General features: G+C 39.8%; 1 protein-coding gene across 1 annotated transcript; it reads left to right on the forward strand.

Annotated features, from left to right (window-relative positions):
• The first annotated feature begins 73 nt into the window (after positions 1-73).
• Positions 74-12356, forward strand: SMPDL3A (sphingomyelin phosphodiesterase acid like 3A). Its single transcript, XM_063151099.1, has 8 exons — positions 74-164; positions 1591-1804; positions 2901-3045; positions 5853-5949; positions 7186-7364; positions 8524-8704; positions 10555-10679; positions 11843-12356. The coding sequence occupies exons 1-8, from the start codon at positions 74-76 to the stop codon at positions 12152-12154; spliced, it is 1344 nt and encodes a 447-aa protein (XP_063007169.1). The 3' UTR covers positions 12155-12356.
• Positions 12357-17721: the final 5365 nt, after the last annotated feature.

Below are 17721 nucleotides of genomic sequence, written 5' to 3' on the forward strand. Positions count from 1 at the left end.
CAAGCCGGCCGGGGCTCGCCTCTTTCCCGGCCGCTGGAGCCGTCGGCGGGCCGGGCGCTCCCGCACGGCCGACATGGAGCTGCGGCTGGCGCTCGGGCTGGCGCTGCTCTGCTCCGCGCTGCAGGCGGCGCCGGCCGGCCCGCAGCGGCCCCGCTCCGCCGTGGGTGAGTCGGCCGCGGGTCAGCGGCTGAAGGGGCCGGCCGGCGCCCACCGTGCAGGGCGGGGGAGGCGGGTGAGGGGCGGCCCTGGGAGGGAGGCCCGGCCGGGGGCCGCTGCCAGCCCGGCGGCGGGGAGGGGGGTGGGCTGCGCGGTCCCTGCTTACGGCTCCTTTTCCTCCCCCTGGCACTGCTCCCCGCACAGAACCTGCTGCCGTAGCATTCCCTGTCCCAACTCACTTCGGCCACACGTGACTGCTAAATCAGTCAACAGGGCACTTTTGAGGTACGGGGGGTTACACGGGGTTTATATTTAGTTGCCCGGGCAGGCCGGCGGGTGAAGTGAGGTGAGCCCTGCCCTGCCTCTGGCTCGGTGTCCCGAGGCACGCACTGCAAACACCGCGTTTGGGGGCCGTGCTGGGCCATGCTGGGCTGGCAGCAAACACACACGCTCTTTTGGGCCTGATCCCTGCTCAGGGCGTGCGTGCAGGTGAGTGCTCCGAAATGGTTTCCCACAGAACTCTCATTCCGTGTTACACGCGCTTGCCTTGGAACAAGCACGCAGCAGCGTCCCGGCGTTTGTTTTGTCTCCTGTTGGTAGGCGTCACAATTGTAAAGATTTTGAAGATCACCTCTGGTCTTTGATTCCTGAAATAAAACTCCATAGAGTTAGTGTGTGACCTTGGGAAAAATCAATTTAAATCTGTTCCTATTTCACAACCACTGCCCCAGATACCTGTGTGCCTTTACTAAGTGCTTTGAAACTGACAGAAAGAAATTAATCTTATTTTACATGTAACTTGATGGTTGATAGTCTTAACATAGATTTTGTTCATCTTATTCAGCATATTCCTATACTTCTCAGCTCCTTTATCCATATAGTCATGTGTCACAGTGGCTGAAAGCATGTCAGCCTGGAAAGTAGTGAGTAGGTAAAGGCTGACGCGCTGCTGCTCTATGGTGAGAAGCCTAGTCTCTGCGTACATGCTGTTTCTTGCCTTTCTTTTGAGACATCTTTCTTGTCATCTTTTACAGTAGCTTCCAGCCAGGGAAGGTCTGGAAAAATAATTTAAAAGCAGCTCCCTTTCTTTTCAAATGGAGTAGAGAAGTCCTTATATTGCCCCCTCTACTATCCAGTTTCCAGATTGCTATTAATGAAAAGGAGCTGATTTTTCAGTTCCTTCCAATCTCCATTTCACTTTTGGTGAATAGCATAAAGCCATGCCCCTGCTTCTGTTTTCAGTTTTTCTAAGCGGTTTACGGGAAGGACTCCTCAGGAAGAACTTGCCCACACTTATCAAGCAGGCTAATCAACAATTTGTTAACTTTGAATAGGAGTCACAGTAGATAAACTGGAGTAAACTTGGCATTACCCCGTATATCCAGTTCAAATGCAAATAATGCATTTCCTGTAATCTTTGTTTTCTGAAAACAGGGCAATTCTGGCATGTATCTGACCTGCATTTAGATCCGACTTACCACATTACCCCTGATTGCACCAAAGTTTGTTCTTCTTCCAAAGGAGTCAATGCCTCCAACCCAGGCCCTTTTGGAGACTTTTTGTGTGATTCTCCTTATCAACTTATTTTGTCAGCATTTGCATTCATGAACGATTCAAAAGAGCAGGTTTCATTCATGATTTGGACAGGGTAAGTGTTCAAGTCACTCTGCAGTTAAAGCTGGATAGCCAGATAGTGTGGCACCTCACAAGTTTGTATTTGCACCAACAGATTTGAGTTCAGTATCTCACTAACGCTAGTCGTCCCTTTAGTTGTCCAAATGGCTACTAAGTGCAAGCCTGAGTGAGAACATAAGGCCTCAGGAACAGACTTTGATCTCTGTGGTAACTGCTGGACTGTTCACTGTGATATTTAGCATATGGCTATATTAGTGTGAGTTAACAGAAATGGTGCAAGGAGGGTGGGAAGTAGAAAAAGCAAAAGGAAAGGTCATGGCAGTAACTGACTCACTGCAGGCCTCTGTTGAGTAAGAACATTTACCTTCCCTCTTCCAGTCGTCAGTATTACAAAGTGGGCTTAATTGTACTGCCTCACAGAGGTGTTACCTGTGAGGCTTTGTGTGCCACAGCAGTGGGACCAGACAAAGAAGTGTGAAAAGGAGTAGCTTCATACTACTATGCTATCAAGGCATAGTACTGTGTGTTGTTACTTTCTAGGTATTCATAAAAGATAGAATTGATTTACCCTTGTGCCATAGCAGAACTCTCAGTTCTGCCATCACACAATTTCTTAAGGCATATATCAATGAATAATTTATCTGAGAGATTAGTATTTTTGAGTGTGAGAACTAGTTTGTTTGTTAGATCACTTACTTTTGATGGGAAAGTGTTAAGAAATATATGAAGGCAAGTGATTAATCTATTTCACTTACCTTCTTGTACTTAATTTTCAACAGGATATTGTTAAAAGGGAAAAAAGGAACTAGCAATGAAGTGCAGGTGATGAAAGATATATAAGGCAAACTTCACAGTAGCTCAAAATTATGACTTTAATGTCTAAGAAATCTTCATTATGATAAATATGAATCATAAGATACGCATTGTCTGAACAAGTCTACTTGTTCGTGGTTTTTTAAACAATAGCCTTTGCAGAGAGCTTTTGATTCTGTGATTTTAATTAAGGTGTATAGTAATGTTAGATGCTAGAATGTAGATCTGCTTGCAGACTTTTTTGCCTTCCTTGTGTTGTTAACAACCTTTATTGATCAAGCCTTTTCCTTTTTCAGAGATAGCCCTCCTCATGTTCCCATAAATGAGCTCTCCACGAAGCTGGTCATTAGCATCATTGGTAATCTGAGTTCTACAATTCGTAATTTCTTTCCAGATCTTCAGGTTTTCCCAGCCTTAGGCAATCATGACTACTGGCCACAGGTAAAACAAGTTAGAAATTTGTTCATCATATTGAGTGTGTTCCTAACTCCTGGGAAAGCACATCTGAAAAATAAGAGTTAATTATGTGTAACTGTTATTCTGGAAACAAAATTCTACACCTCTTCAGTTAGCATTTAATATTATAAATAGTTCCACTCTTGAACAGAAGCTACATCACTCTGTGCTCTTACCTAAGGAAATGTTGATGCCAGGTAGAATCTGTACATGGCCTGGGATCACACAAATTTATCACTAATCATTCCTCATGGCTTAGAACCACCACGTGTCAACATAGTTAATACACACATACTTTTCCTTACTGTGTATGTCATGCATGTGTATACAGTAACTTACATCTATCAGAAGTGACATCATTAATGGAACTGTGAGCCTGTGGTAAGTCTAAAAACTACTCAAAGGCCTACTGGAAACCTGTCAGCTGGCATCACTAGATTTTTTTTGTTGTGTTTTAGCTAAAGTAATGGCAGAATTTTTGTAAAGTTCCCATAGTTTTGCCATTGATATTAAAAATATGTCTACTTTTCTTTCCTCATTGGACATTCAGATATAATTACATTGATGATTCACTAGTTATGTTCAGCTGAGGATGGTGCTTTTTCACTTTGACTGTGCTGAATTTTGTTCTTGGCATACTCCAAAGTAAACAGTTGCTTCATTTGTCCTTTAAAGTGTGTTGTGGGTCGATCTGGCAGCATGCTGGATCAGAAGCAAATGCTGTCATTGGATGTGAGGGGATCAGAAGGCATGTGAAGCGAGTCAGCTGAAGTATTTTGTTTGAAATTCTTCAGGGGAATTTAGTAACACCCCTTCACACCCTCAAGGCTTGTCTTCCAGCTTTCTGTGGTATTTATTAGGCCTGTCAGGGTGTAGGTTGGTGCAGCAGGTGATTGTGTGACAGCCTGTGTCATTGCTGGAGTTGGTGATTTCCAAATAGGGGTGCTGAGAGACAGGGCAAAGGAAACATGAGAGACAAAGTAACCACTAGATGTATATCAGAAGTGTGAGTGCACAAACCAAACTGTGACTTCAGTCCTTGGTGCTCTTACTGTGGTGGTAAAGCTTTGGCTTTTCATATGCATGTACATGGGGACAGGTTGATTCACTAGAAATGACTAGGAAAGTATTTCAATAAGTAACACCTGAACTGAAGTGTCACAAAGTGTTTCATGTTCACTTTGTTTCAGTTTTAAAAATGTCTTAGCAGAGAATTGTTGTTATTCAGCATCTCCTTTGGTAGAGGAAAAAAACCCTACAAAAGCCTTGTAAGCAAAGAATGTAGGGACTTTTTCAACAAGTATGAATTTTGTTTGTGAAATTAAAGCTAAAGACAGGAAGAAAAGATGCTCAGGAGGGGCAGATGGGCAGCAAATAGAAAATTGACACAAGCTGGTGATTGGAATAACTGGTGATTGTTGTTCATTCTCCCTGCACAAAGCCACTCAGGAGCGTTTCTGTGATACTTCAAAATGGCATGCTTCACTAATATGCAGAGCTGGCATGCTTTTCAGTTATTCTTTGAAAAAGGCATGGGATCAGACAATCCCCACTATGGGGTCGTTTCAGATTGTTCAGTTTTTTAATGTTTGTTTTTTTCTCTTTATGACATTTCTTTTCTTCATGTGGATATGGTTGGCAGCTGTCCTGTAGACTGGGAGTGATATAGAGCAAGCCACACACTGTATGTAGGCTGTTCCAAAGCAAGTGTAAAATCTGTGCACTTACCATGAACCAAAGAGTTTAATTGCTCTCTTGTGTTCTGAGCTTAACAACTAAACAGTCCTGAGTGATTTTTCTTGCAGAACATGTTAAAATACTACTCAAGTTGATCAAGCATTGGGATACCTTTCAGATCATATATTGTGACCTCGGCCTTACTTATTTCACACTCTTGCTCCTGCTTAAGACAAATCCTGAGACTGCTTCTAGCAGTTCAGAGAGCACTGACTTCCTGGGCCAAAGCACCTTCAGTCCATTACATGGCCTCTTATCTGGAATCAGGTTTTTGTCTGTTAGTGACTGTTAGCTCTGGCTCGAAGGTGTGTCCTAACAACTCATGTCTGGGCACTGCAATCAACAAATGTCTCAACAGACATCGTCTGATTGCTCTGCTCCTAGACAGAGACTTACTTCCTAAACCTCTAATAACATAGGTTTAGTTTTAAAGATATTGGAAAGGTCAAATTTTATGTTTAAGAAAACATGCACTGCAATTTTTTCAACCCCTGTGTTTTTCCTTCTAGCACCAAGACTCCAGATATTTTAAGAAAGGCAAGGACAGGCTGGTATCTTCCTGTCAGGGTTAGATCAGAGCATGGGTGCCATCAGCCTGTGGCTCAGACTGAAGAGTGCTACAGTCCTAATGTACTGTTTCACACCAGAATGTTTCTGAGGGCAGAAGTGGCATTTTGGGGAGCTGCTATGAAACCCAAGTTATTGAAAAAGAAACCTATATTAATCCAAATGACTTTGTTTTTACACTTGATATGTTTATTAATTTTGCAGAATGTATGGTTTTCCATTCTACTGTATTCTTAAGGCTTGACACATTTCTGGCATTAGTTTAATAATGCATTTACAATGCCATGCAGTCAGTTCTAAGTTTAGGCATTTGTTCCTGATCAGCAATACTAGACATTCAGAAATTGTTTTTTTTTCTTTCTTGAATTCCTCCTGGTGATGACTGGATACACTAACATGTTATGTTACAGGTCAGGCAGGATTATTTAGTGGGTTGTTTGTCTGTGTGTCTGAATACTAAGACTTAGGCAGGTTCTCCTCTCTCACAGGACCAGCTTCCTGTAACTACCAGTGAAGTTTACAATGCTGTAGCAGATTTCTGGAAACCTTGGCTAAGTGATGAAGCAATCAGTACCTTCAGAAAAGGTAAAGTATGGCAGTAATACATTGTGAAGCTAGGGCTTCGAGAACTAATGTTTCTGTGGATTTGTGCTGTTTGTTTAGCTAAGTCTCATAGGTTGAGTCAGAACAATGGATTATCTCTAATGCTTCTCCTGGAAGAAGTTACTGATCTTTTTGAATGGCAATGCCTATATTCAGAATACATTTATTACTTTCTGCTGCAATATTTATCACTTCTTGTAACATGTTTAGTGTTATTGACTTTGTACCAATGCATGTGAAATATCTCTGCTTTCAAGACCTCATAACACTTTTTAGATGAGGACATACGATGCACACAAAAACTTTACTTTGATGGGAAAAAACTGTTAAAATGTTGTTTCTGTTTTAATGGTATATGTATTTCAGAGCATACTGAATAGGTGCATTTTTATTCAGGGTATGATAACATGTAGCTGTGCTGATTAATGTTTGTATGCAACTTACTAAACTGGCAGAATAATTATATCCTAATTAGAATTTTTCCTTTTTGCAAAGGACTGAAAGGTTCAATGCAATTTCCAATCCACTCAAACATTAGGGATTTGGAAGTTTCATTTTTGCTTTTGTGTCCTGAATGAGAGCAAACTCTGGATAAGAGTGAAAGTAGAAACTTGGATAAGGATAATAAAACTCAAAGAGGCAGTTAAATTATATTGCTATGCTTCTGTTGCCATGGCTCTATTGAAGTCCATGAACAATGAAGTTATACCTATTGAAAAAGCTCAGCATGCCATGGAGAATTTTGGGAGCAAGGATTGAAAAAAGGATCCTTACTTTTCATCATATCATCAGTCTGAAGTTAAATGACTTCCAAAATGCAAAGCTACTAAATTTAAACAGTTCCTCCTGAAGGAGCCTGTATGTTTGCTGTATTTCATGAAGTATGGACCTTTAACAGCTACTGTATCTGTCAAAGTGGAAGAAATATTACAGGGCGCTTTTTCCATGTCAGTTGAATAATTGTATCTAAATACTGTCAAATAAACACAAAGATAATACAGGCAATAATTCATAAATAATTCAGTGTCAACTTTTAGTAAAATGTGGCTGAAAATATCGTTAACATGTTCTAGTGGGATAAGGTGACTGTGGCTTGAATAAGCATGATATTCTGTTAGAAAGAGGAAGGTTGGGTATTTTGTCAGTGGTGTGCTTTGATTGTAAAGTTGTGCTTTGAGGCCTTTAATTTGTCATATGATGTTGGTCTTATTTTCACAGGCGGCTTTTACACGCAGCTGTTTGAATCCAGTAACAGCCATCAACCACTCAGGATAATCAGTCTGAACACAAATTTATATTACAGCCCTAACAAGGTAACTGTGAATATCACTGACCCAGCCAACCAGTTTGCCTGGCTGGAGGACATACTTGAAACCTCTTCACAAAAGGAGGAAAAGGTAGGGATCAGGATCAGAAGCTATCATTATTTGTTTCAATTTTGAAAAAAAAAAAGAAGGAAGAAGTAGAGATAATGAGTAAACATGCTTCTAGATAATGTGTAAACATGCTTCTAGAAGACTAAAAATGCTGCCAAAGATACTACAAAGTCAGAATTTCAAAATTTTATTTTTTAATCATTCCTCTTTTAATATGCCCATTTTACTGCAACAATTAATAAGCTGGTTGAATGAAGTTTCTCAAATTATGCAGTAAAATACCTTTTCTCTCCTACCATGTAAAATACTGCAGAAGTCAGTATCTGACCTTTTTTACACATAGCCTTTTATTTTAAAACATGCTCTTGACCTAAGACAAAAGCTAGCATATTTTATTGTAATGTAATTTAAGGCATCAAAAATAGAAATTAGAAAAGAGTTTGTCAGAACAAAACTTAGTCAAGCTGCAGTAATTGCTATGATTTGAGTGTTATAATAACTTGTCCTTTAATACACAGGTTTTGAAGTGAAGGTTTAAATTGTTGGCTCCTGATGCATTGATTGATTGATTGATTGATTGGTGTGGAGATTGGATCATCATCTGAGCAACTCTGTTTAATTTGAAACATGGTTACATTTTTCTACAGTGTTGCAATTATAGAATATTATGTTACAATCAGGAGAAAGGAGAGACTTCCTTTCCTCGGGAAACCCTGCAGCATGGTGTGTGCAGTTGGCGCTAAGTCTCTAACTCAGACAGAGGGGTTTAACCAGTTATCCATGTTTCTGGTGACTCTCTGACTCCCTGCTGCAGACTCTGTAATGCTCAAACATAATTTGTTTCTTGTGTCCCCTTGAGATGCCAAATTATAAGCCTTGCCCTAGTAACTTTTTTTTTTCATGTGAGGTAATTGATAACATTTTCCTTAGGCCTAAAACCATGCATAGATTTTTTTCTCCCCAGCAAGATACTAAATTTGATAGTATCTTGATATTATGAACTTAAGCAATTTTCCTGTTGGGATTTTATATTAAAAAAACCTGTCATGATTTACAGCTTTTAGAATGCCATTTTTAAAGGCAGCATTATTATGAAACTGGTAACCACTTCTAGGATACAGCTACGATTATAAGTTTCAAATGAAGGTGCTAATTGTGCTTTCTGTATTTAATCCCTTAGGTGTATATAATAGGTCATGTCCCAGTAGGATACTTGCCATATGCAAGGAATACTACAGCTATCAGGGAGTATTACAATGAGAGACTGGTAAAGATTTTTCGCAAATACAGTAGTGTTATTGCGGGCCAGTTTTTTGGACATACCCATAGAGATAGTATCATGGTCCTCCTGGATGAAGAAGGTAATGATGCTTGTTGACTTTTGAACTTTTCCTTCCTGATTAAAAGCAAATCAATACTTTCTTGCATGCTCTTTGTAGTCAGCCTGTCTTATAAATAATTGAAAAAAGTAAACTGGGAAATACTGTTACTTATCTGCAGGAGTTCAAGTCTCACAAACTCCGATTTCCAGAGAGAACCTTGAAAGGGTGACTGTCTTTTTCTGTTGGTGTCAGCAGAGACTCCCCAAGCTTCCTAATTTTTTTTTAATGAATCCTTATGCCTAGACAAGAATTTCTAGTCTTTCCTCTCTGCTCTCACAGTGACATGGGCAAATTATACCAGCCAGTTGCTATTGTGTAATGTGTCAAAGGGAATGTTCTCAGGCCAGCTAGACATGCTCTATGTTCTTGTATTTCCTGCATCATTACTGTGCCTCTCTGCTGAGTTCCCCGCTGCTTCAAAGTTAATTAAGATAAGGGTAAGCAGGAGGTAGGGGAAAGAAAGTCTCTGCCTGTTGCATCTCTTAGATCAGCTAATTTCCCTTCAAGAAAATCACCCACGTTGAAATTTCTGTTTATTGCCTTGAAATCCCTTAGTTCTAAGCATGGGCATGGCCATATGGAGCACTCAGCATCTCTAAAGAAGAAGTTTTTTCTTCCCAATAGAACAGTAAGAGGTTCATTGCTTTGATTTATGTAAAATACCCAATTGTTAAGTGGCTCTTCATCCATGATTTGTGTGAACTCATATGAGCAATGTCCAAAATGCTGACTAAGTAATACTATTCCAAATTTTTACCTTTTTACATGGTGTTAATCTCTAGTAAAAAAGAATCCAGCCCAGTGAAAGAACTGCCTTCATTATTTTTTTCTTTCAAATGATGCTCCATGCAGTCTTATACCTGTATTTTTTTACACTGTCCCATTTGTTCATGAAATCATCATCTCTACTGCAAATTTCACTGGGAACAGACTGATCATAGTATTTGACATTAAAGTTTGCATGTGCAAGTAACCACTTCCCAATTATTTTAGTAATTTTGCATCTTTTGACAAAATTTAAATAGCAATCAAATACACATTGTGTTTGTCTGTACAGTTTTAGACTATCTTCTATTCAGGACATTTTTCTCTTGACAAAATTCTAGAGAATTCAAGATAAATGCAATATTGCAGCCAACACCAGTGTACTGACATAGAACTCATCTGTATTTTCTCCAGAAGAATCTACTGATTTCCAAACTTTCAAAACTTCTGCCTATATGTGGAGGCTGACCTTGTGATTTCACTACTGTGATGCTGTCAGAGATGGGAATAGTTAGGGCTTCCTTTTTGTTCCACAGAGAACGTCCCAGTGTACTCACCTGCACATTCTGTCCCAATAAAACTCACATCCTCATGTTTCAGTTGCTGTAAAGGTTGGTGTTCACACAATAGGTGCTGGGCTCCTAAGGGTCAGGTGATGAAACAGACCCTGGTGTTTCTGATAACATCCTAAATACATAAAGCAACATGTAAAATACTGTATAGAAACAGCAACTAAAGTTTTCAAATATTTCTTTAGTAGAAATATACAAAATACAGGGACTTCACATATAGGCAAGACCATTTTGCAAATTTGCACAGACATTTGAATTGTCTGGGAAGCCTCTAGTGTAAACAGTGGTACACACTGGAGTGGGTACCATGATATTCCACACAAGGTTTAGTCTATCCATTGGAAGTATGGCAGTTCGCAGTGATGCAGATAAATTCTAATGTCTTTAAGCCTGTCAGTCTTGTTTTTGCTGTGTTGGTACTCTACAAAAACATTTCTTTGAAAAAGAAAAGTTTGAAAGGAAACTATCTCCTCAATTTCCCTTTTTCTGCAGAAAAGCCAGTCAATTCCTTGTTTGTGGCACCTGCTGTAACACCCGTGAAGAGTGTACTGCAAACAGAGTCCAATAACCCTGGTGTCAGATTGTATCAGTATGATCTTTTTGACTATAGCTTGCTGGTAAGTAAAGATTTTAAAGCATTGTTAAAGACATTATAGTGTCAGTAAAAATTACAGCAAGATGTCAGCCTTTGTAGTATTATGGCGGCTGGTGATGGGATTTTGGTGCCTACTCTTAGTTTTTCTTCCTGGGCAAAGGAAAGGAAACCTGAAAGATAACTTGGTTGGTCTTTCTGTGCCTGCAGAACTACCCAGTACTCTCTGGTCTGTATCAAATAGTCTTATGATGTAGGATCAAAGACATAATTTTTCTGGCCAAAATCCTAAAACTATTTGCAGGGAGCTCTGCAAGAGTGAAAGAGATTCACCTAAATCCTGGGCATGCTTACATACTAATGTTGTTTGCTGGTGATAGCCTGAGTTTTGGGATGCAGCCCATGAAATGTTTCTAAAGGGTGTAAAAGAACTGATGAAGAAAGCACTTTTAACCATATGATGTCTTTTGCAATCACAAAACTTCCTATAAAGAGTTTTTACAGGAAATGTTAGATATATTTAGAAGGAAAATAAAAAGTAGAAGACTTCTACTTTGTAGTTTCATGTGATTTTTGGAGATAAAGTGAATCCTGTGTAATTATCTTGGCTGTGAATGGTTTAGACTTTCTGTAATTCAGGATAAAGTCTTGACCCTGCCGAGTTCAGTGACAATGCACCCTGCAGTTTGATTGGGACTGGGGTTTCTCTCTGGAGACCCATGCTAATTCAGGCTGCTCCTTTGTTGTGCAGATTTCACTCCTGCATCGGCATCCCTCCTTTTCCTTAACTTCTCTCTGGGCCGTTCTTTTTCTGTCCATTCTGCCCCTCAAGTAGTGCCCACAGAAAAGCAACTTCTGGCTCTCACCCTTTTGCTTCACTCCTAAGGCAGACACGAATGTTGTGGAGTTTGGACAGGAAAGACCTCTAACACTGCCACTGCTGCCTTTGTGGCTCCTTTTTCTTCTCCTCCCCATCCCCCCGCCATTACCGCTCTGCGAGTACCAGCTTTGGGTGAAAGCCCAGCTCTTGGGGTGGGACGTGACCTTCTATTCACATGTGAATAATGAGGAGTGACAGCTTCCTAATCAATATATCACTCCAGAGACTTAATGAAGCAGGGAAGAAAGCAATACAGCAGTGCCTATGTTTTCTTTCATTCTTTTTTCTTTTTTTTTTTTTAACTGTAGGATCTTTGGCAGTTTTACTTGGACCTCAGAGACGCCAACAAGAAAAATGAATCAAACTGGAAATTAGAATACATCCTGACTAAAACTTATGGCATCAAAGACTTGAAGCCAGAAAGCCTATATGAAATGGCCAAGCAGTTGTCTATGCCACACAGCACACTGTTTGAGCAGTATTACAGTAACTATATTGTGAGTTATGACAGAACTATTCTCTGCGAAGAGGGGTGCAAGACCTGCCAAATATGTGCAATCCAGTATTTAGATTCCTCCTCATACACAGACTGCATCAATCGGGAGGCAATGTGGAGATGAAATCTCTGTGCAGTTAATGCAGATAGTGGCTTTAGCCTGTGATTTAAAGAACCTGCTTGTTCTTTCGCTCAAGCACTGACATGCTGACAGGGAGCCTGTGGGACTTCTCTACATTTCAGGGGTGCAGTAAAACTCTCTAGATCTTTCTTCTGGCAAATATGTTTTCCTTTAAAATCTAAATAAAAGTTTATTTGCTTTGTAATAGTGGCCAGATACTTTGCTGTTGTCTCAAGTGTCCTGTACTGTACCTTCTCTAACAGGCATCCCAGTGTGTGGGAATAGAAGTTCCTCACTCAAGCCTTTGTAAATCCAAGTCTTATTTCTCAGGGTGTGTAAACATAGGCAATGCCATTCCAGGCATGGGATTTTTATGGGGGCAGGTTTCAACCATTGGCTCTCAAAATTTGCAAACTGAAGTCGGCAAAACCTGCATTTGCTGAGACTTGAGTGCAGTTATGTTGATGATTCAAAGCCAGTATTATAAATCTCTCTGTGCCAAGTTTTCCTTGTTAATCCCTCAAACCCACTTCTTAGGGGCATTTTCTAATGATGGCATAAAAGTGACTTAATGGAACGTAAACCTCAATCCTGTAAATGCTTAATCTAATTTTTCAGAATATATTTGCCCAGCACAGAGGGCTTTTTTCTTACTATTGACTATGTACATACCATTGTGTCTCATACCAAAAAGTGTCCTGGTATGAGATTTTGCAGCAGACTGTATATCAGGTTTAAATTGATCAACATCAGTAATTGGACTCAGCATATACATTCTCTGTGTGGCACGGGTAAACATTTACTTTTGCTGTTTCTTAGGTTTCTTTTTTTTCAAAGAGAATCTTTAATCTTTCACTTAATGTGAAGATTATCACATGTTCAAATTTACAATTGCAGAGATTGCTTCTTCCTCTTCTTATGGCTAAATATGTGCACAAGATGATGCTATTAGGATGGCCCTTTATTTGGTGTGTGTATAACCAAGAAGGATTTTTACCCATTTTTCTGCCACATGAAGAGCTATACTTTTGGAAACTTTGGTCAATAAAATACAATACAGAACCTGCTCTATATTATCCCTGAGTAAGGGGAGCTGTAGAAGTGGCTACAAAACAAATCCAATTGATGGGCTTACTGCAGCTGTTGAGGAACTTCCTGGGTTTGTTTCTACTCAAGCTTAAAATATGCAGCAGAAAATTTTCAGATAGTTTTGCAGTCTGTAGCATGCACAACTGTAGACCCGGATACCTCAGGTTTCTCATGCATCAATCATCCACAGAGGAGATGATTGGTTTGTTAAATTTGCATTCAGAAACAAATCCTCCAGTGCACTGCAGGCGGTCCTGTATTTTAAATTCAGTGCTTGGATAAGATATGGTGAATATAACTCTTTAGAGCTATCAACTCTGCCTGGCCTCAAATGGATATGTAAATAATCTAAATTAACGTAGGCACTGTACGGACTGTGAGTGTACAGACTGTGAGGAAGTGCCATAAAGTTTCTGTTCTGAAAGCTCATGATTCCCTGTGTGTTGTATGTGTCCCTTGGTTGTGATTCTCATGGGTGTGTTTATTTAAAAAATGCCTGTTACCAGTACCCATTTTCCAAGGGAAGCAAGCAGAGTTGTGGGTGGATAGCATAAGGCAATTGGAACTGGTAGGACAGCTGAGCTTCTTCCAATTTGCCAGATGGGTTTTGTTCAGTTCAGTCTTGAGCTTGAAACCATGCTGGTTTGTTTCTGTGAGTTCTGTAGCTTCTATTTAAGCTTAATACCTACAAGACATCCTGGAAACACTGTAAAAAATCTTCCATTACAGGCTTCTTTATTGCTAAACTTTAGGGAGAGCTGGACCATGTGGTGATTTAGCTGCTACAGAATTCTAGGAAGAGGGGTATTCTGCTCATGGGATCATACTGCATAGATTAGTTGGGATTTTTGGTGTTTTTTTGTGGCTTTTGTTTTGTTTGTGTGTCAGTAGATGTTGTTCAATGAGCATGAAAAAAACATGAATGCCTCCAATGTCTAAATAGCGAGCTATGGTCCAGGCATACCTTTTTTTTTTTTTTTTTTAATGTGGACTCCAATTGAAGCCAAGATTTGAATGGCACCAGCCAAGGTCTTTTTTTGTTTCAGACAGAGGGTTATAGCTACCAGGGTTACATTTAGCCAGGCTATATCCCCTAAGATACATCCTGTTATGCAGGCTGGCATTCTCTGCTTTTTCTGTATGTAACTATAGCCATGGGAGTGCAAGCATAAATGGACGAGAAAGATGCAGCTATATGTTTGACTGCATCATCTTGTAACTGGGAGGTAAGTCAAAGAGAGAGCTTCCAGAGATGTTGCAGTTGAAAATACATGACATAAATCACAGGAATAGCTTAGATACCTAGGCAACATGCCCGGGTGTAAGGGGAAATAGAGGGAGACGTTCTTACTTTATTCCTTCATGGATCTAGGAATGTTCTGCAAGAAAGTTATCCTATGCTGACAGAGGCTTTTCTAAGGAATCATGGAAAATGTCAAAGAAGCATGACCTGATGAAGTAGCTGACTCTTGTAGACCAGATTCCTACTTCACTTTTCAGGTGATATTTTTATGGCCTCATCTTGAAATGAAGAATTAGGGTGAATATTTGTAAGGTTGCATTTGACAGAAAGACAAATTACACCACCTAGTGGAGTAAAAAGGTTTTAATTTATCTGCAGTTGAGCTAGAGGCATATGAACAAGGATTTCTCAAATATTCGAGGATTTAAATTCTAGCTTTTGAAGGTAACTAGTTTTCAAAGGAAGTACGGCTGCTTCTTTATAGCAGTACTTCCATGTTGCACTTCTGGGTATTAAATGTTGCTGGCTTCTAAGAGACCATGTCACTTGATGGATCCTGAACCCTGTGGTAGGTACAGGTCTCAGCCCCCATCCAGGGAAGAACTGAGTGAAATTCCACAGGGAATCCTGTGGAAGCTTATGTTCACATTAATAGGAACTGCAGCCTAGTAGGAGTGCCCTCTTTAACACGCGAGTTGGTGCTGAGGAGCTGGTCTGACTGCTGCACATTTCAGTAGCAGCTGAAGGATGGTAGTTGTACCCTTGAAATGCAGCTGCCAGATGCAGTTACATCTGAAAGAACACTCTCCAAGAGCTCTGGGCAACATGAGTGAAGGCACAGTAAGTGAGGATGATCAGTAAACTGTGTTCAAAGCTGCGTTTCTGATCCAAACCGAAGTGAAGGTGCATCCAGACGGATATGTTAATTGCTTTAGATTGCACTCATTAGTGTCTGGATGTGATCTCATCAATTCTATTGTTTTCACTTGTCAGTTTGAAGAAATGAAATGACTGAAGGAGATGGGACTGGAGAATATGTGAGTGATGTATTGTTAGTAAAATTTATGAGCATAAAACCAGAAGCAGAAACTTTGTATTCTTCTGTGGTGAAATGGACAAATGATGAGCACACAGCATTTCCAAGGAAAAAGTATCTAGTTTAATTCTGTATCTAATTTCACTTCATGGAAAAGCAATCTCAAGAAGGTGAGTTGTTACATTGGTCTGAGAATAAAATAAAACTCGTGGGAGTCCCTCTCATTCCCAGTCAAAATGAACTATGCCAATGTCAATGAAGAAAGAAACTTTCAAGATTGCTTTTCTTCCTTATTTTCCAAAAGCTGGAGACTAGGTTCTATATGCTTACCATTAGAGCTTTCAACAAGAAAATACTGCTTTAGATAATTAATTTGTCATCTACCAGGCCTAGGTTTCTTATTCTGCTGGAGGAACATCCTACCTATGAATTCCACCAGTTTAGTTATTTCCGGATCTGCAAAGAACTCTAGTGTAAGGTGAATGTTGTTTTCATACTGTGTGTGGAATATCACAACTGTAGGAACTCAAAAAAAAACTCAAAAAAAAAAACCCCTAAAAATTTAAAGTACCCTATGTATGCTTAAATAGTTTCTGGTGGTTGTGGGAATAGTGAAGCCATTGTACGAAACACTGCTATTGTCCTACTGATCACCATATATGAATTCCTGCCAAAGTAGGTATCAGAAGGGTAGCCACATGTAGGATGGAACATTGGTTGATGACTGAAAATACAACCAAGTGATCAACTGAAAAAATGCTGAAAGGAAAACTACTGGAAATGTGGCAACCTCAGCCTCAAAGACTTAGTGAAGCAGTGGGAAGAGCACAAGATGTGCTTACAGATGTGGTCAAATTGCAGCTGTTCAAATTCAACTTATGTTGCCTTCAGTGATAGAGCTGTATTTATAGAACATTTAGAAAATTGCTTCTATTATCTGCATTTGTATCAAGTCTAATCTGGATCTACCTGTCAAATATATTACATCTAATTGCTGAAATATTCCCCCATCGTGCCTTCTAACTTGCACTGGATGAGAAAATTGGACACCGTTCTCATACCCTATAAACTCTTTGGTGGATTTGAAAGCAACCACTTAGACATCAGGAAAAACTGAGCTGGAGAAGTTGCAAAAAAAGTTGGGCAGAAAAAGTTTCTCCCATCCTGAAAAGCATCCTGATATTTCAGTATTCCCCACTGGAATGAAATCAAGGCTGTCAAGGTTTTAGGCACAGAAGTGCAAAGTGGGGATTTGCACCTGAGCCTGTCACCTTCCCCTCAAGCATTTGCTAAGCATTATCATGGTGTTGACTATGCTTTCTCCTTCTGCCCTGGAACTGAACTACTTTCTAAATTAAAATTTTAATTGGGACTGTTATGTTTATATATAAAATTCTGATAGTGATGCAGCATTTTCCACTGAAACTGTAAAGCAATCCTCAAAACTTCTCCCACATGCTAGAACTGACACCTTGTCTGTCCAACAGAGTACATGCCAATGGATGCCAATAAAGCCGCAGCAGCTTTAGTAGTCCTGAATAGTCTAAGATGTTTGATATTTTGTGCAGATCAGATGATCAGCTGGTAAATACTGACTTAAGAGCACTGAAATTAGTAAAGTGATGAATTAATAAAAAAATGAATAATTCTACTTGAGATTAAGGAATGGCTTTTCAAACATACCTAAAAAAGTATTTCTGTGTGACATGATACAGTCCTTCCTGGAACTGAATAAACAGACCCAGGTAGCAGTAGCAGAGTATCTGTATCAGTATACTGCTTTTCCTGGAATAATTCCCCTTGTAGCCCAGAGTGACCTGATAACACAGCTATCCTGCTTCCTTTCCAAGTTCCCCTGGATGTTTGCCTGTATAACGTTGATTTATGACATGCAGGTACATACCAATAGACTTAAGTGTACAAACCCAAATGAATTGTGCTCCCAGATGTTCTGGTTTGATGTTTGTTGACTATAGATGGAACACCCTAATACAGTGTTTCTAAGGAGTTAGAACACTCTGCATCTTGTGGATTGGAGTTTACAAGATAATTCAGGCATGCCTAAGGCTGCTAAAGAATAGCAGTTTTTCTATGATCTTATATAAGCTTTGAAACCCAAATCTCCAGTATTCAGTCTAGCAGGATTTTCCTGCAAGTGGGGGTGATGATACAAGCCTGTCATTGTGTCACTCAAAATATATG

Source organism: Melospiza melodia, chromosome 3 (genome assembly GCF_035770615.1).
Source record: "Melospiza melodia melodia isolate bMelMel2 chromosome 3, bMelMel2.pri, whole genome shotgun sequence".
Taxonomy (NCBI): domain Eukaryota; kingdom Metazoa; phylum Chordata; class Aves; order Passeriformes; family Passerellidae; genus Melospiza; species Melospiza melodia.

Bases quoted from the DNA above. Each gene is read 5' to 3' on its own strand.
- SMPDL3A (XM_063151099.1), top strand. From the start codon at position 74: ATGGAGCTGCGGCTGGCGCTCGGGCTGGCGCTGCTCTGCTCCGCGCTG. The intron at 165-1,590 runs GTGAGTCGGCCG...TTCTGAAAACAG, and splicing joins GCGGCCCCGCTCCGCCGTGG to GGCAATTCTGGCATGTATCT. The intron at 5,950-7,185 runs GTAAAGTATGGC...TTATTTTCACAG, and splicing joins AATCAGTACCTTCAGAAAAG to GCGGCTTTTACACGCAGCTG.